Source organism: Gopherus flavomarginatus, chromosome 10 (assembly GCF_025201925.1).
Source record: "Gopherus flavomarginatus isolate rGopFla2 chromosome 10, rGopFla2.mat.asm, whole genome shotgun sequence".
In the NCBI taxonomy this organism is placed as follows: Eukaryota; Metazoa; Chordata; order Testudines; family Testudinidae; genus Gopherus; species Gopherus flavomarginatus.
This window is the reverse complement of record NC_066626.1, coordinates 26352067-26376003: the sequence shown is the minus strand read 5'-3', so window position 1 is coordinate 26376003 and position 23937 is coordinate 26352067. Positions and strand designations below refer to the sequence as shown.

At 40.8% G+C, this 23937-nt stretch overlaps 1 protein-coding gene across 8 annotated transcripts in view; it reads right to left on the bottom strand.

Moving 5' to 3' along the window:
* DNAH7 (dynein axonemal heavy chain 7) overlaps nucleotides 1-23937 on the bottom strand; it is a 275290-nt gene that overhangs the window by 195707 nt on the left and 55646 nt on the right. For all 8 annotated transcript variants that reach the window (XM_050969448.1, XM_050969447.1, XM_050969454.1 and 5 more), the window contains exons 13-17: nucleotides 16120-16247; nucleotides 15778-15856; nucleotides 12154-12378; nucleotides 8843-8989; nucleotides 6407-7092 (exon numbers count right to left, since the gene is read on the bottom strand). In XM_050969448.1, the coding sequence (XP_050825405.1) occupies nucleotides 6407-7092; nucleotides 8843-8989; nucleotides 12154-12378; nucleotides 15778-15856; nucleotides 16120-16247 (1265 nt within the window). The remainder of the gene's footprint in view (nucleotides 1-6406; nucleotides 7093-8842; nucleotides 8990-12153; nucleotides 12379-15777; nucleotides 15857-16119; nucleotides 16248-23937) is intronic.

The window sequence follows — 23937 nt, the reverse complement described above, 5'->3', positions numbered from 1 at the left end:
CACAGATCTTTATTCCTCACTTCCCTACAATGCCTTTGCAGGCAGACTGGGGAGTAAGAAATATATGCAACCCTTAAATGAAGGATGTCATCTTTGGTCAAAATGGGTAAATAAACACTGAACTACAGTTTCCAACAATTAATTATTTGTGACATGGGTCCAAAACATGGGCCCCAAAACTGATGAAACTGAAATAACACAACTAGTGTAGTTTGGCTTCTAACTAAGGACTTGATCCAAAGCCATTGAAAGCCATTGAAATATTTCCATTGATCTGAGTGAGTTTTTGATCAGATCCTGAATGAGGATCTATGTACTTTCAGGAACGTTACATTGAACAGAACTCACAGTTAAAGCATGTGCTATTATACTTACAATAAGGAAAAAATAAGGAATAATGTACCCCACAACACACACACAACTGTATTTAGTCTGCAAATCCACCAAAAGTTTTTTTCTGTCAATATCATAAATCATTAGAGAATGAGAACTCAAATTCTGGTAATGTCACTGAAACCCTGTAATGGAAAAACAGCCTTTATCTATGTACAGAATATTTTGGGCGTGATCTGGAGCCTTTGCTCATGTGAGTGACGCATTGACTTCACTGGAACCACTCACATAGCAAAGCTACAGGAATTCATAGATCTCATAGATTTTAACGTTACAGAGGAACATTCTGTTCATCTAGCTTTCATACATAGGCCACAAAATTTCAAATAGTGATTTCTGCATCTAACCCGGTAACTTGTGGTTGAAGTAGATCATTTCTTTTAGAAAAATATTAAAAGTCTTCATTAAAAGAGTGGTGGAGAATTTACCACATCCTTTGGTAAACTGCTCCAATAGTTAATTATCCTCACTGTTAAATTTTTTTATTTTATTTCTAATTTAAACTTTGCAGACTTCAATTTCCAGCCACTGAACGTTGCATGCCTTTGTCTGCTAATGAGACTGCTAACATTAGATATTGTCTCCCTTTGTAGTACATATTGATCATAGTTAAATTCTTTTTAAATTTTCTCTCTGATAAAATAAAAAGATTTGAGCTCTTTTAGTCTCTCATTATATAGCATGTTTTCCAGACCACAGGTCATTCTTATAGCTCTTCTCTGAATTCTTCCCAATTTTTCAATATCCTTCTTAAAATGCTGAAACCAAAATTGGGTACAAAATTTCAGCAGTCATCTCACCAGTGCCATAGGAGATAATATTACTACTAGGGCTGGTTGAAACTCACAATTTCCATTTTGTGGGAAATTTTGACTTTTCAAACTTTGTTTTCATTCCAAATCAAACCAAAAGCAAAACAGTATCAAAATTTTCCACAAAATGGAAATTTTAAGTGTTTCCAAAATTCTATTGTAGACAAAATTTGATATTTTGTTTTTAAGTGAAATGTTTTTAAAATTTATTTTATTTATTATATTTACATTATTTCATGATGCCTGTAGTAGTGTACAATATGACAGTTAATATCATGTCATATTGATATAACGGCCAAAATATTTTACTTTAGTTTTGAACAATACACTAAGAGCAGCTGTTACTTAGTACAGATTGAAACATCTTGCCTTATTTTCTAGATCAAATGTCTCCTGTTTGTGTTGTAATTAAACAGTTTACCACTAACACAAAGATGTCAATCTGTACTAAATAGCAGAAGTCCTTGATGTTTTTAAAAAAATAAAATGTAAGAGTAAAATATGTTGACAATTTCTTATCATATGATCACTTGACATAACATGTCAGATTATGCATTACTACTTCTGACATGTCATGAAATAATGCAAACATAAATACACCTCTACCTCGATATAAAGCTGCCCTCAGGAACCAAAAAATCTTACCATGTTATAGGTGAAATCGCATTATATCGAACTTGCTTTGATCTGCTGGAGTGCGCAGCCTAGCCTCCCCGGAGCACTGCTTTACCGTGTTGAATCCGAATTCATGTTATATCAGGTCACGTTAATATCAGGGTAGAGGTGTATAAATAAAAGCAAAAAAAATTGGGAAAAAATGTTTTCAAATATAATTTGAATTTTTTCCCAAAACTAAATTTTCAAAACAAAAAAGCTTCTGTTTATAAAATATGTGTTTTAATGGGAAATTTCATCAAAATCAATATCATTTTGACACAAATCCTTTTTGTCACACTGCATTTTGCAAGTGTAAACTGTTTTGATAAAAACGCTTGATATTCCTGTTTCTCTGGCATAAGAGAGAGGAACACAAATGGTACTTATACTCTGCCCTATATATTGTGGGACCCAATGTAAAATGACATCAGTTTCTTTTTTCACCCTATACCATTGGCAGCTTTCTGCCTGTATATTACTTCTCACCTCCAAAGGTTGTGATAACCTCCTATTTCACCTACTCCAGTAACTTCTCCATCCAAAAGGTGGAGACAAAAATGCAATTTTGCAAGTAAAGAGTCAGGGAGAGCAGTTAAAAAATTCAGTCTATCACTGTTTGCTGCCACCACCATCAGACAGAACTGCAGGAGGATATCTGGGATTGTGCTCTGACAAGTGAGCCAGAGTTATAAATGTTTTCCTATATTCTTGGAAGAGTGGTGCTTTATGTGAGATTACTCAGGTCCTACAGACCTTAAAGTCTATACTACATTATTATAAACCTTGTCAATGTTATAAACACCATGAGATGGAATTACAATGTTATACTGTATGTAAGGACATTTCTCTCACAGTTGGAAGCACCACAGAAACACATTACGATAAACAGAAAACACAACACACGAGTCATTGGCCATCAACCTTTCTACACACTTCATGATCTTCAGAGCCTTGAGAAGTGCACCTTACTATACATGCCATCCAGTCAGCCACATCATCAAACTACTTGCTGCCGACATTCCCTGGATCTGGAACCAAAAAAGCTTGCTTTGGAAATCTTCCTCCATTCATCCAACCCATATGTCCCACAAACTCAAGTTTTCTTCATCTGATTGTCTTGATGATATCAGATATCATTCTGTTTATGCTGTAAAGTCAAATGAGTGCCTCCTCATTAGTCAAGTGTGAAATATAGCCAATGTGCAGCAATCACCTGTAACATTTCAATTTGAAGGTAGAAAGCCTGTTAACGACCTGTTTCCTTCATGTCTATGTCTCATCTGCACATCTGCTGAAGACAAGAAACTGCAGCAATTTCATTTTACACTTTGTGATAACACTTTTGCTTCTCCAAATGTCTGAGTGTCTCTAGAGCAGCAGTTGTGAGTCTAATTCTATGTCAGATCTCTAAGTGATGTTTTATGTCCCTTGTAATTATACCACCCAGGTGTTTGAAGTGCTCAACACATTCCAATGCCTCCTCCCAGATTTTGGGAGGAATATCTTCACTTCTTCAACAGAGATGTCACCACTGTCTGTGTATTTTTGCATGATACCTTTAGACCTAATTTGTCTACTTTCCCCGCACTCTTTCTACCAATTTTTGCACCTCTTCTTGCAATGAGCCAATTGGGTCACTATCATCAGTAAAGCACAGATGACTAATTTTTCATCCATGGATGGGGACACCATTCTGTAGGTTTTCATCAGTGGCTCTTCTGAAGATTTCTTCAAGATGACAGCTGAAGAGAGTTGGTGATAACTAAGCAGCTCTGTCTAACAACTATCCTCAAGTCAAACCAACTACTTTGCACATGCCTCACAAACAGTAAAGTCATCACACTTCTGAAGAGATTTTTGTATCAGACTTAGAACATTTTCACCAACTCCCACCAGCCAGAGGACTGCTCAAAGAGATTTGTGCCATATGCTGTCAAATACTTTAACTAAATCCACAATCCTTACAGTGCGTATGGTAACACCCATTGTTTCATGTTCTCTGTGTATATATATATCTTCCTGCTGTATTTTCCACTACATGCATCCAATGAAGTGGGCTGTAGCCCACGAAAGCTTATGCTCAAATAAATTTGTTAGTCTCTAAGGTGCCACAAGTACTCCTGTTCTAAATCCACAAAGACATGGACCACTTCCCATCATTCTCCAGCACTTTCTCAGACAGCACATGAAGATTGAATATTTGCTCCACTGTATCTCTTTCGTCTAAACCTGTCTTGTTCTTCAGTCAGAAAGGTCTCTACCTTGGACGCAATTCTCTACAGAATGATGCGCAGCAGTATTTTCTAGGTGTGTCAATAATGAGATTGTGCAACAATTTCTACAAACAGTTGAGACCCCCTTTTTAGCAATAGAAACCATCAGTAACTGTGTCCAAGTCTTGGACCATCTTCCAGATGCTGAAATCACATTGGAAAGCTTTTGGCACACCCAGATGAGTGCCTCTCTTTTAATTAGTTCTGATATGGTATCCACTCCAGTGACTTTATTGTTTCTCAGTGTTTCATGTTCGCATCAACCAACTTCTCCAGTAGATTTCCTCTGCCTCTTACACTTTCAGCTTAGAAGTCATTTGTTCATATCGTATAGTTCTCAGCAATATCTGCCACAAGTGCTGGGTGAAACATTATACACCTTTCAAAAAAGTGTTTTGATGGTTTGGTAGGCCTTCCTACTGGCAATTGACGCAAAAGAGTTCTGTATATCTATGCACGGTCCTTCAAGTCACTCTTCTTTTGACACTTTAATCAGTGCATCACTTTCTTGCGTTATACAGGAATATTGCTCTCTTGCAATTTCATTCATCTTCCTTTGTGCTCTTAGCTTCCTTCATTGACCACACAACTCAATAATTTTCTCCGTGATCCAAGGTTTCTTCTGTAGGATCTGTTTCCCCAGGAGTTTACTCATAGTCTATATTGCAGAAGAAGATGTTGTGCTCTGTCTTATCTACACTACCTGTGCTGAGGTCAGCAGTTTGAACAAAAGCTGCAATCATCTTCCTAAATTCCATTTGTGTTTCATGGATTTTCTGTTTGTCGACATTATAGCAGACTCTGAGGATACTTGCTAGTTATTTCTTGCTTCGCAGTTTGATCTTTATGTTGGCTATAACTACGTTATAATTAAATCCTAGGCCAGCCTTCTTGAAGGACTGAGTCCCCAGCACACTATAACACTATCTCATCATGATGAAGTTGATCTGGTTCCAATTCTGCAAAAACAGAATGCCAAAGTCCTTTGCCTTCACAGTTTGTGCTTGAACAAGGTATTCATGAATACTATGTAATTTCCAGTTGCAAACTGCATGAGTCACTGTTTGTCTGGCCATACCTCAATTTCTAACACAGCTGCAGCATTCTGGGTAATTCTTAGGACCAATACTGTATGCACTTTTTGATATATGTAATTATAAATAATTATTGTTTAATATATTTCAGTGGAAATTTTCACTCTTCTGACATTAAGAGAGAACAACCATTATATTGCAATAAATCAGGACTGACATGATGAATATTTGACATTATATATATTTCTTGAATGGGTCAACTCAAACAACATTTTTCAATTTCATATCGAGTAAGGATGCTCAAAGATTAGAAGAGTCAATTTACATTTAAATATTTAATATAAATATATCATTGTAAATGCAAGATTTTCATGTTTTTTCCAGTGTGGCTATGCCTGCTGGCTTTAAGAACAGAGCAAACTATTTACTGAGGAAACCAGGTAGGAATTAGGGAAAAACCAAGGCAAGAGTGTAAATAATGTTTACTTGTTTGTCTTTTTCGTTTTCTTCATTCTCTTTATGTAGTTTGCTGACTCCAATTTATTTAATATTCAGAAAGATTACAATTTAGGTAAAGATAACACTTTTTCTATTGGCCCACTACTTCCCCAATTATGCTGCCATTATTTATTATTAGGCCTTGTCTACACTATGGGGTGAGATCAATCTAAATTACACAACTTCAGCTACATGAATAACATAGCTGAAGTCAATGTACTTAGATCTACTGACCGCAGGGTCCACACTATGCTATGTCAATGGGAGAGCATCTCCTGTCAACTCCCCTGGTGCTTCTTATTCAGGTGGAGTACAGGAGTTGACAGGAGAGCGATTTGTGGCTAAATCGACTGCCGATGCATCAATCACCACAGGTCGATCCCCGGTAAGTGTAGACAAGCCTTATTCTGTTGAAATAAATGGAATGCTAGGCTGCACCTTGTATATTTGGCAGCACAGCATGTGCATCCTAAATGAATATACTAAAAACGTCCCCCAGCTATCAAGTGGTTAAGCAGTTCCCTCACTTTTAATTAACTGTAAAAACCAGCTATGTGGAATTAAATACTGGTACCAGTAAATGGTTTTAGCTCTTTTAAAATGAGATTACCACCCTTCTTAGGGAGGATTACCAAAACACACAAACATTCTATTCCAATCATATCTTTAGATTAAGGAGAATAACTCATTTTTGACTTGTTAAAGTCACTGTTGCTTTCTATTAGTAAAAACATTTTACCTTATTTTTTTTTCATAAGGCTTAATGAACGGAGATCCTCTCATGGTTTGTGTTTTGACAATGTGGTCATCCAATAACATCTGAATATCATCCACTGATGACAAAATATAGGTTCCTGTTTCTCTATAAGAAAGGAGGATAAATTCCATTGCATCCCATTCAGATATCATTTTAATCATGGCCTTCTCAAGTGAATGTTCTTTGCTGGCTACTTCACTGATAGCCTCAAATTTATCCAAGTATGGATCAAGTTGCATATCAATATATAAAGAGACAGTTGAGTCTTCTGAAGGCTTCAGTGAAAACCCAACAATTTCTGACATGGCATCCCAGTGCCGTTCTTGCAAACCAGGGTTACAAATCACCTGGATTAGAGGAATGTGTTCTTTGAATTCTTCCACTTTTGCTTTAATCTTTGTTGTCACTGATAATGCATTTGGGGAATCATGGAAGGTTTTTTCTAGTTTATATAGTCCACGCCAATAGTTTCCTACATCTATCTCTACTTGGTCTGGATTCACCATTGTGAATAATCCCTCCATCCAGTTTCTGTGTTTGGTAGTGAACTCTACAGTCATATCATAGAGACGAAGATATGGGTTAAGAGTGTCTTGGATTTTTTTACGCTGAGGGTACTGAGAAGCTAGCCATCCAAAGGCCTCTTCTTCTGCATTAAACAGATCGATCTGTAGAGGCAAAAGTGAGGCATGAAATATAGAACAATTTGTCCACACCACTAACCATTTTTACATTAGTATTTATACATATATATTAATAGAAAACATCTAACTGTATATTACAGAAAATTAAGATGATACAGAAGCAAATATTTTTTAAAAATCTAAAATACAAGGACATGCCTACCTATATAAATAAAATCACAATATAAATTAACAAACAACCACCCTTAATCACCTCTCTCAATCCATCACCATCAGCTGTTCACAAAAATAGAAACATGCTCTGAAGGTCAACAAATTCAGACTCAGATGCAAGACTAAAGAGTGAACAAGTTCCAGAGTCAAATATCTTTCATAGAAAACGCTCTATCACCAGCCTCTTCTCTTTTAAAATGAGACTGTCAGCTCAAGCTTTGTATTTCTCCAGTGGGATGACATAAAACTGGCAAGGCTAGAGCACACAGCACATCATCTGATCCTTAGCTGGCAGAGCAGTCGCTAGGAGACAGTTTAATATGAACAACTTTAAAAAGCCGTTAAAGAGCAACTTTAAGTTGCTCTAGATTATACTGAGGGTCATTTCAGCCCCTCTCAAGCACAGCATCAAGGAACCCATAAAGATGGCACACAGTTACTTTTGTGTGGCACAGGTCAGAACTGAGCCAACAAAGAAGGATGCCATCTGCACACTAGAGAGGCTCTTTCTCACTATGGGCCTGATCCAAAGCTCAAGCCCATAGTCAGTCTTTCTACTAACTTCAGTGGGCTATGAATCAGGCACCTACAGCCCAATTCTATTTCCAATGAAGTCAATAAACATTTTCCCATTAGTTGTAATGCAAGCAGACTATGACACTCTTAATGGCCCAACATACATGTTGGGCAGAAAGGAGACTACATAGATCAATACTGTACCCTGCAAGAGATGAGCACCCACCCAACACTAACTTCTGAAACCTCTCAGAAAGACAGAAATGGCAGTTAAATGTTACTCCTTCAAACCCTGCTAGGGACCATATGTGTGTTACCAAAACCTCATTGTCAATAGTACTGAAGCCAGCTGACAGATCTGAAAAAGATCTAAAAAGGAGTCAATATAAATACCTGGGTCCAGATCCTAGGCCCCTGAAAAATCCTTTGTGCATCACAGCAGTTATACTTATCTCCTTTGTTAAGCGCTCTGAAATCTTCATATGAAAAGCACTACAAATGGGTTAGAGGTATTATTGCTTGCTTTGCCTTCACCTTGCACCATTAACAGGAGTTGGTAGTACAGGTTCATACAGCATATGTGACTGGCACAACTTTTACAAACCAGCTGGCCAGGCCTGATGTTCTTGGTTTGAAACTGGAGTTTTTCTTCTCCTGGTTGGACTGCCTGCCACAGGTAACAAGCCCCTTGGCCAGACAGAGGCACAGAGAAGTGACTTGCCCAAAGTAACCCAACAGGTGACTTAGCCAGAAATGGAACCTGAATCCCACTCCAGCCTCCTCTCCATTGCCTCCACCAAGGTAGGTATTATTATTATTAAGGTAACAGCTGTTCATTCCCCAACAATTACCACATTTGCCAGCACAAGTTAGAATACCCATGATGCTATAATAATGGGTCCCAGAGGCTTGTTCAGACCCTTCAGTGTCCAAGATCAGGGAAAACTGGTAAGTTTTACTACTTGTCAATAATTGTTCACTGTCAAAGCTTTTCATTTTATACAAATTCATCCATTTATATTTAGGACAAATTTGAAATCTCTACCTTATCAACAGCCACATCCAACTTCGCATTCAATGCCTGAGCTTTTTTTAGATATCTGTTGACTTCCTGAATGTCTCCAAATGTGTAAAATTCTTCAACTTGCTTAGAGTAACTCTCCAATTCCTCAACAAATCGTTCACAACGTATCTAATAAAGTGACAAACAATGTTATACACTTGGGTTCAAAAGGAATTCTGCCTCCCTCCCCGCCCATGTATAGCATTACAACATTGAATAGGGCCCAGATGTTTAAAAATATTTAGTTGTTGCTCCACACAGCATTGCAAGGTTTATGCAGCATAGATGGCTAAATCCCATTTTCAAAAGTGATATAAGCACTTAGGCTCCTAAGACTGAAAATCAATTGAAAGTCAATAGCACTTAAATCCTAAGTATCTTGGTCACTTTTGAAAGTGGGACTTAGCTGTCTAAGTCACTTAGGCATTGCAGTGCTGAGTGAAGAACACCTAAATATCATTAAAAATCTGAGCTTTGGCATATGTTATGTTAAAGTATCAGTACAGGTCACAGATGCCTGTGACAGATTATAAAATTATATGGACAAATTACCTGAACATGTGTAGTAAATTCTATGCCACCTTCTGACTAATTACATTTTCTTAATTTTTGAAAAACACCAACCATATATGTGAGAAGTATGATACTAAGAACTGATTTTCAATTTTAGAATCAAGCCCTGTGCCCATAATGCCCCTTTCCAATTTCATCCAGATTCCAACTAGTGGTCATCGAGGCTAAGAGTTTGCATCAGGCCATGCAAATTCTTCAAGTACTCCCACTGAAGTCAGTTTGTGGTCCACACACAGGTTTACCAGACACTGAAGTCAAGTGGATTACTACAACGGGTAATGTTTTGCAGTCTTTGTGAACATACAAATAATGCACCCACTGAAGCAATAATACAATTGACATAAATTAAAATAATCGTACTTACATTAAATACTGATAAATAAGACATTCACTGTTCACTTTTATGTGAAAAGGTTTTCCATTTCTAACCTGCATTTATCCGCTACAAAAATCAATGACACCCTCCAAAACTATAAAATAGTATAAAGAAAAATATACTAGAGATAAATACTATATGTAAAATATAACTGATTTTTTTAAGTACAAATAAAATAAATATAGTCCACAGTAAATCTACAGTAACAAAATTGAATTATTTTAAAATGATCCTAGAAGCAATATTCACTTTTGTTAGTGAATGTAGATAACTTTCTTGTCAGAACTACATTAGCTTTTTATTAGATCTGGCATATTTCTGTTGATGTCAGTGGGGCTACTCATATGCTTTAAATTAAGCAGATGCACACATATTTTCAGGATTAGGACTTTAAAAGTTTCATACATATAACTCTTATCAACATCTATGGCAGTCCTGTACAAAGAAGGCTTACAGAATTGGGCCCAAATTGTGAAACAAAAGAACATAAGAACGGCTGTACTGGGTCAGACCAAAGGTCCATCTAGCCCAGAATCCTGTCTACTGACAGTGGCCAATGACAGGTGCCCCAGAGAGAGTGAACCTAACAGGTAATGATCAAGTGATCGCTCTCCTGCCATCCAACTCCATCCTCTGACAAACAGAGGCTAGGGACACCATTCCTCACCCATCCTGGCTAATAGCCATTAATGGATTTAACCTTCATGAATTTATCCAGTTCTCTTTTAAACGCTGTTATAGTCCTAGCCTTCACAACCTCCTCAGGTAAGGAGTTCCACAAGTTGACTGTGAGCTGTGTGAAGAACTTCCTTTGATTTGTTTTAAACCTGCTGCCTATTAATTTTATTTGGTGGCCTCTAGTTCTTGTATTATGAGAATAAGTAAATAACTTTTCCTTATCTACTTTCTCCACACCACTCATGATTTTATATACCTCTATCATATCCCCCCTTAGTCTCCTCTTTTCCAAGCTGAAGAGTCCTAGCCTCTTTAATCTCCCCTCATATGGGACCCTCTCTAAACCCCTAATCATTTTAGTTGCCCTTCTCTAAACCTTTTCTAATGCCAGTATATCTTTTTTGAGATGAGGAGACCACATCTGTATGCAGTATTCAAGATGTCAGCGTACCATGGATTTATAGAAGGGCAATAATATATTCTCTGTCTTATTTTCTATCCTCTTTTTAATGATTCCTAACATCCTGTTTGCTTTTTTGACGGCCGCTGCACACTGCGTGGATGCCTTCAGAGAACTATTCACAATTATTTTTTTCCTGATTTGTTGTAGCTAAATTAGCCCCCATCACATTATATGTATAGTTGGGGTTATTTTTTCCAGTGTGCATTACTTTACATTTATCCACATTAAATTTCATTTGTCATTTTGTTGCCCAATCACTTAGTTTTGCGAGATCTTTTTGACGTTCTTCACAGTCTGTTTTGGTCTTAACTATCTTGAGCAGTTTAGTATTGTCTGCAAACTTTGCCATCTCACTTTTAACCCCTTTCTCAGATTCATTTATGAATAAGTTGAATAGGATTGGTCCTAGGACTGACCCTTGGGGAACACCACTAGTTACTCCTCTTCATTGTGAGAATTTACCATTTATTCCTACCCTCTGTTCCCTGTCTTTTAACCAGTTCTCAGTCCATGAAAGGCCCTTCCCTTTTATCCCATGACAACTTAATTTACGTAAGAGTTGTTGGTGAGGGACCTTGTTAAAAGCTTTCTGGAAATCTAAGTACACTATGTCCACTGGATCCCCCTTGTCCCCATGTTTGTTGACCCCTTCAAAGAACTCTAATAGATTAGTAAGACACAATTTCCCTTTACAGAAACCATGTTGACTTTTGCCCAAGTATTTATGTTCTTCTAGGTGTCTGACAATTTTATTCTTTACTATTGTTTAAACTAATTTGCCCGGTACTGACATTAGACCTACCGGTCTGTGATTGCCGGGATCACCTCTAGAGCCCTTTTTAAATATTGGTGTTACATTAGCTATCTTCCAGTCATTAGGTAAAGAAGTCGATTTAAAGGACAGGTTACAAACATAGTTAATAGTTCTGCAACTTCACATTTGAAATATGGCTTAGATTGTAGAAGTCATTCATGGTATGTGCAATCAAATTAATAAGAAATCAATACAAATAAGTTAATATTATATTTTCTGATATGTAGTGAGTCATGTTTATTTAATGTAATTAATTGTGCATTGTTTTTAAAAGGAGCGGTATAAAATTAATTTTAAAAGATTATGCCCATCAATATGATTTTTATGTCAATTGTGTTATTTAAAATATTAAAATAAACAAACGGTTTTAAAACACTTTCATTACTAACCTTAAGTCCCTCTTGAAATTGCTCTGTTTTTTCTTTAATTATTTTTCTGTGCTCTTCAAAAATCTCTGACATTCGAGCATACCACTGAAAAACACTATTATTCAGTCGAATATCTGCTGGTGAAAAGTTTGCACACTCTATCAGAAAAGCAAGGTAATTTTTAGAGTCCACCAATTTCTGTTCCAACTCAAACATGTCCCGTGTTTCCACCTTCTGTATATATGCCTATGGGAAACAAAATTAAACAACATAAATGTCTTCTCATCAAGCCCCACAATTTCTTTAATCTGTCATATTAAACATGAAAAGCCTGTGTTCAAGATGAAGTGGGCAGTTAATACATCTACAATCATAGGACAAAGGAGGGTTAGTAGGTTACAGATCACTGTAATGAACCATAAAAATCCAGTGTCTTTATTAACTCCATGATTTCTGGTGTCTAGCCAAGTCAGAACTGGCACACCTTCAAAAGATGAGCCTGGAAACTTAAATTCATAACTCTGCTAGACACCAAAAAACATGGATTTAATAAAGGCACTGGATTTATGGCTCATTACAATAATCTGTAACCTATTAATCCTTCTCTGTTTTAGGACTATAGAGGTGTTAACTGCCCACTTCACCCTGCATGGTCCCTTATTTTTAGAGGTGACATTCTGAGTACCTTTCCCAGACCTGAAGAAGAGCTCTGTGGAAGCTCGAAAGCTTGTCTCTATCACCAAAAGAAGTTAGTCTAATACAAGACATCACCTCACTGACTTTGTCTCTCTAATATACTGGGACCAACGTGACTATAACACCACAGCAAAATTAATTCATGTGATGACACAAATTTATCAATGAAATAATACTTAGAAAGGTATAATCTGTCCAGTAAAATGTACGATACCATTATCTTTTAAACAATAGTTTATATCCAACAGAATATATTAATGGCTTCTGGCTCTGGGGAACACTGGTCTTTTCAAAAAATAGCCTATATAAAAACTGAAATAGCTTTGTACCTAAAAGGAGTTATCAGGAGGGATTTGACCCCAGTGCATAATAATAAGCCACAACTGGAAAAACTTAATATGGTGTTTATCTGACATAAAACTGCAGTTAACAGAGATTCAATACTTTAAGATGGTACACATTTCACGTCTTTTAAAGCTTTCTTTTTCACTTGCAAAAGTCTCAGAGTGTTGTCATTGTCCAGCTAGACTTTCAGAGTAAAAACAAAGCATTTAGATTCTGATTCAGTCAAGCATTCATTTGCTTGATTAACTTTAAGTGTACACGTATGTTCCACTGACTTAAAATTAAGCATGTGCATAAGAGCTTTGCTGAATAAGGATGAACTTAAGCACATGCTTAATTTTAAACATGTGTTTGAGTATGTTGCTGAGCAGGAGCCTGAGTATGCCAGAGAAGCCACTGGGACTCAATCATCACACTGGTATCTATAATGTGGCAGGATTTCATAGTTACTGAGATGGATCATCACACACAAGCCAGACATCTAATTTTAAATAACATTTTAAATGACAGCTCAATACATGATTTATAAGTAGAAATACTTTATATATAAATTACAGGCAGAATGCTTTTGAAAGTTTTCTGTGCAGTACCAACTCTTATCTAAGTTCTAATCAGACACTTCTCTGGTTCCCTGGAAGTTCATGTATCTGACTAGCTCAGGATATTGGGAATGGGATCCAGTGTATTTCACCTCTAATAAACTGTCTGAATCCAGCCCAAGTCAGTAATGGCCAAAAGTTTTTACCATTTGATCACATTATCTGTTCAAAGGCTTGTGTGATGTTGTCTAATTAAAATATAACCTTGAAAATCATTATTGCTACCATTGTTTTATAATTGCAACAAATCTTATACAAAGTATAACACCTGGCCAGAAAGAGTTAAACAGCTTGTAGGCTAACTAACCCAAAGCCAAAGTTTAAAGACATGTTAGAAAGGGCCATTCTATGGCTAGAACTTTGAAATGCAAACTTATATTGTTAGAAGTTAGAAGTTATTCTAATTGTGTGTATCTTAGATGCTACCCATGTAAACAGACAATTCCTGTTTGTCACTATAGCTACTAATTCAGAGATCAAAAGGGAATATTAACATTCAGATGAATCTTGGGTGAAATAATGTCATTGTCTATATGTCTTTTTGAAGTTTGTGATAGGCTGCCTAATGGATAAATTGCCCTATGTTAATTTGTGTAACTAATTACTGGTGGTGTTTAAAAAACAGAAGGTTACATCAAAAGCCTATTGTTTACCCAGGTCAAGTTGATGATAGAACACTATATAAAAAGACCCTTGGGTTCTGATCCTTTTTATCTCAGATCTGCTTGAGGTTTCATGCAGAGGAAGCCTAAGCCACAAGGACTGAGATCTCAGTTCTGACTGGACTGCCTTGAAATATAAACATTGGACTATAACCTACGGACTAATTCTAAAAGAACTCTTTGCAACTACAAAGCTCATCATCTCTGCTATGTATCTGAACCTCAAGAATTGAACTCATGTCTGTATGTATATTGATCTTTTAAGAATACTTTCACTTTTCTTATTTAATAGATTTTAGTTTAGTTAATAGAAATAGTCTATAAGCATGTATTTGGGTATGATCTGGAATATTCATTAACCTGGGAGGTAATGTGCCCGATCCTTTGGGATTGGTAGAACCTTTTATTTTATATGATGAAATAAGATTTTCATAAATCATCATATTTGACTTGGGTGCCTTCAAGGGAAATGTGCTGTTGGTTTCTGGGCAACCAGGTTCAATAAAGAAGCTTTTTTGTGCTGGCTTGATAAATCTAAGTATTAAAATATCCACTAGCTTTGGGGATTGACTGCCCGCACTCTGCAGTTCACCTGAATTGAGTGACCTCAGCTGGCCCCCACTGGGACCCCGGTCATAGCCTGTAAGAAAGAAATTATGTTCTCAATCCAGTTTTTGATAGGCATGTTCTCCATAATATATAAATCACTATTGGCACCTACTAGCACTAACTGGAAGGGCATAGGAATCTAACTATCCATTTATTAATAAAAATGGGGTGTGCAATCTTGGTCCCATTGAGATCAGTAGCAAAACTCCCACTAACTTATAGACTCATAGGTTTTAAAGTCAGAAGGGAACTTCATGATCATCTAGTCCGACCTCCTGCAAATTTCAGGCCACAGAACCTTGCCCTCTCACTCCTGTAATTGATCTATAACCTCTGACTGAGTTACTGTAGTCCTCAAATCATGATTTAAAGACTTCAAGTTATAGACAATCCACATTTACACCAGTTTAAGCCTGCAAGTGACCCATGCCTCATGCTGCAGAGGAAGGCAAAAAAAAAAAAAAAACAGCATCTCTGACAATCTGACCTGGGAGAAAATTCCTTCCTGGCCCCAAATAAGGCCATCAGTTAGACCACGAGCATGTGGGCAAGACCCACCAGCCAGACAACTTGGCAACAAATTTTCTGTAGTAACTCAAAGTCCTCTCCATTTAGTGTACCATCAGGGCCATACATGAGGCAACTTGGTTAAGCTTACACTGTCGTGTATCCAACAGCAGACCAAGACATTGGTAATTATACCTTGCTTGTAGTATATTTGAAGAAATGTATACCTTAAGTTCCATTAACTCCTGTGTATTTGATGGAGTGGTAAGAGCTTTCTCGGCTATCTTCTCAAATTCATCACATAAACTGAAATATATAAAAGAGAGCCAACGTCTGATGTGTCTATACGTGTAATGTGCTTCTCTGTCTAAATATTCAAATAAGGGCAAAATTTCATTAGTTTTTTATTCAGTCTTTACTTAACGTACAAATAACATATCTTAACATCTCCGTGCAATATAGATAATAGTAAAAATATAGATTAAAGATACTTTACAAGTGTTTACAAAATTTAGCACTGGAAATAAAATAATGTACATTCACTTATGCAATTTTAATTTGAGATTTACCTCAGGTTTATATCTTGATGATCTTTGAACATTTTGGCAACAATTTTTCCAAAAATTGCATCTGCTCGCTTTGCCAAAGCCCTAATCAATTCATCACAGTGCAGCTCAAACATTCCTAGACGAATGTTCTAGAACACAAGTGTAAAAATTAACATAACTGACACATGGCGTATGAAAGAAACAATAAATTATCCTAAACAGCAGTATTCATAACACTTTCTTTGTTGATCTGTTACAATCTTATGGTACCAGTTTTTAATTAATGAGGAGTACATAAGATGTGGAGATACTGGCACTCTTTTCAGTGAGAAAGTACTAGTCTTTTGCTCATGGTACAGGGAAAAGATTGTTAACAAGGGATGCCTACTACCATTAATTGTAGAGGGCACTTCCTGTATGCCTTTTCACCAACGCCTCTAGTAGCAATGGTTTTGATTCAATTTAAATTTTGCTCTCATTTACAATAATCCAGAATAACTCCACTGACTTCACTGGAGTAGTAATGTAAGCAAGAGAAGCATCAGGTCCTAAAAGTGTATACTCAATTCCTACCCACACACTAGTGGTCAAATAAATCTGTAGTGTAATTCCATTAACTTCAATAGAGTTACACATGGAATGAATTTGGTCTGGCGGGGGGGAGCAAGAGAAGGATCACACATTTATGCTCTTCAGTAGGGAGTATTTAGAGAAAGCTATTGTAAAATTTTATTTCAACCTCAGTTCAAATGTTGCTAGAATTAACTCTCCAAGCCTAATTCTTCTATACCTAAAATTGCCAAATAAAAAGTTACATAACTGTACAGTAACTGGAGTCCTTTGAGATGTGTTGTTCATATGCACATTCCACTAATGGTGATGTGCTTGAGTTCAGAATCTTTGAGCCAGTATCGTCCATATGGCCACATGCAGTCTGAGAGTCCCTGTAGTCCACATCAAGGGCATATAAGGCAGTGTCTGCTAACACCCATTCACTTTCCTCTCCGCCACAGAATCCAAGGTGTAAAGGACTCTGAGTAGAGGGGGATGGAGGGAAGTGGTGAAATATGCATATGGACAACACATCTTGAAGAACTGCAGTTACTGTACAGGTAAGTAACTTCCCATTCTCCCTTGGGTGATTGCCCACATACACATTCCATTAATGGTGACTCCACAGCAGTGAACCTCTGAAATGCAGATGGGAGCTCAGAGTTTTTAGAAAAACAAAGACTGCAGCACCACTTTGCCGAACACACTGCCGAACACATTCTCGACCGCACTGTAGCCACTAATCTCAAGGTGGTATGGACCATGTCAAGGGCCACCTGAAAGCTGATTTTGTCCACCACAGAGTCATAGAGTTCAAAGCCAGAAGGGACCACTAGATCATCCATTCTGACCTCCAGTATATCACAGGCCACCACCAGCACCCAGGACCCACATGCCAAATCCAGCAACTGAAATGAAACTAAAGCATTACAGCCCATGTGAAACTAGACTATTATATGCTATGGGAGAGAACAGGCGGGACCAAGGGGAACCAGACTCAAAGCCCTCACAATGACAGGGAATGATTAAGTGAGATATACCCAGATAATTCTGGCAAGTAACCCACACCCACATCCTGCAGAAGAAGTCATAAAACTCCCAAGGTCACTACCAATCTGACCTGGGGGAAAATTCCTTCCCGATCCCACATATAGCAATCAGTTAGACCCTGAGTATGTAAGCAAGAACCAGTCAGAGCATCTCAAAGAGAGAATGCTTGGTGCCACCTCAGAGACCTGGCCACGCTACCAAATGACCATCTGTAGGCAAGGTTATTCCTTATGCTTCAGAGGAAGGAGATGAAAAAAACTCTTCTCGCATACGCTGGGGGCAGGGGGAATGCCTTCCTGATCCCTAACTGAAACACTGAAGCATAAGCTTTAGGAACATAAGACACAAACCAGAAGTGAGCCCAAGGGCTGCTGAGCCCTGCTCCCTGCCATTGCAAGAAAATCCATTATAGATTTGTACTCAAATTTGTCCAGTTCTCTCTTTAAACCAATTAAGTTGTTTGCCCCCATGACTGCTATCAGGAAGCTGTTCCAGAACCTGCCATCTCAGATGGTTAGAAACCTTCTTCTATTTTCCAGCATGAATTCGTTGATTGTCATTTATATCCATTTGTTTTTGTGCCAACATTGTCCTTTAGCTTAAATAGCTCTTCACCCTTCCTAGTATTTACCCCCTAATGTATTTATACAGAATAATCATATTCCTTCTCAGCCTACTTTTTCTTGACTAAATAAACCAAGCTCTTTCAGTATCCTCTCATAAAATAGGCCGTCCATTCCTTTGATCATCCTAATAGTTCTTTATTCTCTGCACCAGTTCCAGTTTAAATTCATCCTTCTTGAACATGAGTGACCAGAATTATACACAATATTCCAAATGAGGTCTTACCAGTGCCTTGTAATTAATACTTTTCTATCTCTACTAAAAATTAATATGGCATCAATACTTCTCTATCCTTACGGGAAATGCCTCACTGAATACATCCTTCAATTTCATTTGCCTTTTTCACAGCTGTATCACATTGGTGGCTCATAGTCATATTCTGTGACTGACCACACATTCAGGTCTCTCTCCTCCTCTGTTGCTTTCAACTGATGAGTCCCCAGCTTATAGAAAAAATTCTTAGTATTAGACATAAGTGCAGATATACTTTGTAGTTCTGAATTTCATCCCATTTTAGTCTTCAAGGTCATCCAGATCTTTCTGTGTAATATTCTGACCCTCCTCTCTTTTGATGATGCCTCCCAACTTTGTATCATCAGCAAATTGTATAAGCACTCTCCTACTTTTTGTGTAAGGTCATTAATAAAAATATTGAATAAGATTGGTTCCAAGTCCAGTTCTTGAGGAACTCCACTAGTAACCTCCCTTTAGTCTGATAATTCACCTTTCAGCACAACCCATTGCCTTCTCCTCTTTCGCAAATTCTTTATCTACCTTACATTGCTAGTATTGATCCCCACCTTCCCTAATTTAACTAATTCCAAATTTTCCAATATGGCATCCAGGAGAGCACCTATGAATTCTATGCGCTGCACCAGAACCAATGTCAACTTGGCCTTGTTTACTAGGAGGCCTAGGTTGGCACACATGGCCAAGAGCAGGTCCACATGGTTCTGGGACCGCGAGCTGCCCTTGAGCAGCCAGTTGTCAAGATAGGGGAATATCTGTACCCCTCGGCATCTGAGCTAGGCTGCCACTACCACCATACACTTTGTGAATAACCTGGGCGCGGTGGACAGGCCAAACGGGAAGACCGTAAATTGGTAGTGGTCCTGTCCCACTAGGAAACAGAGGCAGCTTCTGTGCCCCTCGAATATATGGACATGGAAGTATGCGTCCTGAAGGTCCAGGGCCACACACCAATCGCCAGCGTCCACAGCGGGTATGATACATGCCAGAGAGACCATGTGGAACCGACATTTCACCATGAACAGATTGAGGTCTGTAGCGAGGTGGTTACCCCGCTCCTGCCCTGAAGGGCTTAAAACAGCCCTGGGGGAAGGTAGTGGCTGTGAGCTCTAAAAGATGGGCTGACTGGGGAAGCGGCTGCAGCTGGGCCACACCCCAATCAGGCCACAGCTGGCCTGTATAAAGAGGCTGTGAGCCAGGAGCTCAGACAGACTCCCTCTAGCTTCTGAGAGGGAGGGACCTGGCTGCAGAGACCTGAGCAAAGTACCTGAGTGAAGCAGGGCTGGGGACAGGATGAGGAGCTGGGGAGGCTCCAGCCTGGAAAGCCCCAGGCTGTAGCCTAGCAGAAGGCCAACAGGTACTGGGGGTTGCAGAGGGCAGCCCAGAGGTCGGCAAAGGCAGCAGGTCCAAACCCATATCTGGTGACTGGTGATGTATAGGCTGATACTGCAGTCTGCCACAGGGTGCGGGGACTAGACAATGACTGACAGTAGCCATATCCTGAGGCAAGGTGGGGATAGTGGGTGGGGGTTCCCTGGGGAAGGGAGACCCTGAGACAAAAGGGGTTACTGCCAAGGGGCAGCACTCCAGATAACAGGGCACCGGGTCCTGGAGGGACACGGGGGCCAAGCGGCAGCAGGACACTGGCCTGCAGAGGGTGCTCCAGATGCTGGAAGAGTTAATTCCTGAGAAGACCAGCAGAATGCACTGCAGCGGTGAGTCTGGGTCTCGCAAATCTACGATGGACCTGAGCCGCCCTTTTGCCTTGGGGATCAGGAAGTAACGGGAGTAAAACCCTTTCCCTCGGAACTCCCATGGAACCTTTTCCACAGCTCCCAAGCTGAGGAGCCAACCCACTTCCTGTTGTAGATGTGACAAGTCCCCCCTGCTGTCCATGGGAGGGGGTTGGGAGGGTGGGGATGAGACACCTTGTAGTGTGTATCCCTGGGAAATGGTGTTGAGGACCCACTGGTCTGATGTTTTTCAGGACCATTCCACAAGGAATGCAGATAAGCAGTTGCTGAAGGCAAACTTCATTGGTAGGAGGGTCCTCTTGGAGGACACCTGGGTACCCTCCTGCAACCAGTCAAAATTGCCTCTTGCCCTGCTGCTTGCCCCTGGAGGGCCCAGGCTGTGGGGCAGAGAAAGACTGCCTCTGAGGTTGCCTCTTTTGGGTTTTGGACCTCTTGTAGGCGGGATCGTATCTTGGCTGGGGTGCAGGGACGGAGGCCTGCGTCTTAGGCTTTTCCTTGGGTGGGATGTAGAGCCCAAGGGTTTGAAGGGTAGTATGAGTCCTTCATGCCATGGAGCCTCACATCTGTTTGTTCTGCGAACAGGTCCTTGCCGTCAAAGAGAAGATCCTGCATCACAGACTGCACCTCCATGGAGAGCCCAGACAGCAGTAGCCACGATGTCCTGCACATGGACACGGACAAGGCCATGGACTGAGCAGCCGTGTCAGCTGCATCTGACACCGCCTGCAGAGTGGCCTTTGCGGTGGCAGCGCACTCCTCCACCAGTGCCTTAAAATCCTTGCTTTCGCGCTCCGGAAGGGAGGGCTGGAATTTCGGCAGCGACCTCCACAAGTTAAACTCATATCAACTCAGGAGTGCCTGGTGATTGGCCACCTACAGCTGGAGGCTGGCCGATGAATAAAGCTTCCTGCCACACGAGTCCAGTCTTTTAGAGTCTTTATTTTTGGGTGTGGGTCCTGGTTGACCCTGTCTTTCCCTATGATTTACGGACTCCACCACTAGGGAGTTGGGGACCGGGTGGGTTTTGGGTTTAAAGGTATTTGTGCCCCTTCATGGGTACGAAGTATTTGCACTCTGCCTTTTTCGACATTGGGGCAAGGGAGGCCAGCGTTCGCCAGAGGGCACTGGAGATGTTAGCCTCCCCTTCAAGCAGTCGGAGGGCCACTCTCCCCGGTACCGAGGATGAGAGCACATTAAACAACAAGTCTGATGAGCCCTGAAGTTCTCCAGCAGTGCGGAGGGGGGTGGGACTGCAATTTTGTCATCCGGCACTCTGAACGTCGGCCAGGGCCACAAGATTCACTTCTTGGTTGGACTCCTCATGCGGTGCCGAGGATCTGTGACCCGCCGATCTATCCCTCTGGGGTCTGGATAATGCAGCTGAAGGGTCCTCCGATGCCCCTGGTATTGACCGAGGGCCTTGCTGAGCATGCACGAGGGGCCAGGGGGTCCACTGGCACCACTGGCCTTGCCACAGGGGCCCTTGACATTGACTCTGCTGCAGCACCAGTGGCACCAGCTGGTCAGGTTGACCCGGCTGAGTTGCAGGGCGCCGCATGGAGGTCCAGGTTAGGGTTATCAACAACCTATCAGTGCCATGGGAGCGGTACGAGTGGTGGTACTGAGAGCGACGTCTTCCACGCGACTGGGACTCTGACATCGACAAACAGTGCCGCCTTGAGCTGGTACTCCTCAAGATGCTTCGACACCTGGATCTGCGACAACACAGAGCTGGCGACCCCTGCCAGGAAGCATGGGCACAATGCTGAGAGGTGAGAGAGCTGGAGAGTGACTGGTGATGGTGCCCATGTCGGGAGCAGCTTCGGTAGCTCCTCCGAGAATGGGAGCGTCTATGGCATCTGCCCCATCCCACCAATACTCTGTACTTGGCATGGAGCGCTGCCTAGAACTCTGCTCTGACGGCACCCGACCAGACAACCTGTTGGGTGACAAAAGCAGAGGCTGGAGACTGTGTCCTGACAGGACACTGAGCAGTGAGTGGGCCCAAGAGTGATCCCCTGACCAGGATCTGCGTTGGGTCAGTGTTGACTGTTGAGAGCCTAGCGGCAGCTTGCCTCTAGAGCAGGGTCTGGGTGCCGTCGGTACTCTGGGCACCTGCAGAGTCACAATGTCTTTGGCCGCCTGCAAGGCCTCCGGTGTCGAAGGCCTGAGTCGACGCAACCAGGTTGCTCCACTCAACCTGAGTCGGAGCTCTAGAGCCCAGGGGGAAACTGGGGCTGCCTGACACGGGTCTAGCCTCACCCCTTGTTTTCTCTCGATGCCTTTGAGAGGCCTTTCTCTGCTTCTTGGACGGGGAGCGGTGCCAGCCACTGGAAGGTGCTGGGAGATCGCTGCGCATCAAAGACGAAGTGCCCAGTGTTGATTCCGCTCGGCGCACCAGGGTTGGAGCCAGTGCCGACTTCATGAGAAGGGCACAAAGTTTAATATCACCTTCTTTTTTAGTTCTGGGTTTAAAGGACCTGCAGATCTTACAGCAGTCACTGATGTGAGATTCGCCCAAGCAGCAGAGACAGTTGGCCTGCGAGCCATTTCTAGGCATCGAACACCTGCAAGGCTCACACGATTTAAACCCTACGGCCCGGAGCATGCCCCGGCCCAAACACTAACTAACTAACTAAGCTGAAATGTTATCGAACTAACTAACACAGGTACTACTAACAACTAAACCAGTTCTGGGATGAGATGCGGCAAAGCTCGAGCAAGTAGTCCCAATGCACCATCAGTGGCGGCAAGAAGGAACTGAGGGTGGAGGGAGCACATGGCTCCCCTTATAGCGCGCTATAGAGGCGCTACTCCAGGGTTCACAGCAGCGCTCCCCCTACGGGTACTGCTGAGGGAAAAACTATCGGCACTGGTGCACGTGGCGAGTACACACACCTACTGTGGAATACACGAGCAAGCACTTGAAGAAGAATGTTGGCTTGCAGGAGTAGGATTCCATACCACAGAGTGCCAAGTAGGGCCATAATTGATAACCATATGAATACTAGACTGATGGATCCAGGGGAGGATACCACATAGGTCTGTACCTTATGAGACTCATGCCTTTTACTGCTCAGAGAGCAGTCTCTTGAGTTTCTCCCTAATTCCTAATGTGACAACCATTGTAAGAATGCTTGATACAGGTCTTGTAGATCTCTTGTATCAAGATCTCTATCAAGCATTCTTACAACTAGAATACCCACCTGCTGAAGGGAATAAACAGATTGACAGAGCCAGAAGAGTACCCAGAAGTCACCTACTACAGGACAGGCCCAACAAAGAAAGTAAAAGAATGCCACTAGCTGTCACTTTCAGCCCCCAACTAAAACCTCTCCAGTGCACCATCAGGGATCTACAACCTATCCTGAAGGATGATCCCTCACTCTCACAGATCTTCAGAGACAGGCCAGTCCTTGCTTATAGACAGCCCCCCAAATCTCTAGCAAATACTCACCAGCAACCACACACCACACAACAGAAACACTAAACCAGGAGCCCATCCTTGCAACAAAGCCCATTGCAAACTCTGTTCACATATCTATTCAGGGGACACCATCAAAGGACCTAATCACACCAGCCACACTATCAGAGGCTCATTCACCTGCAC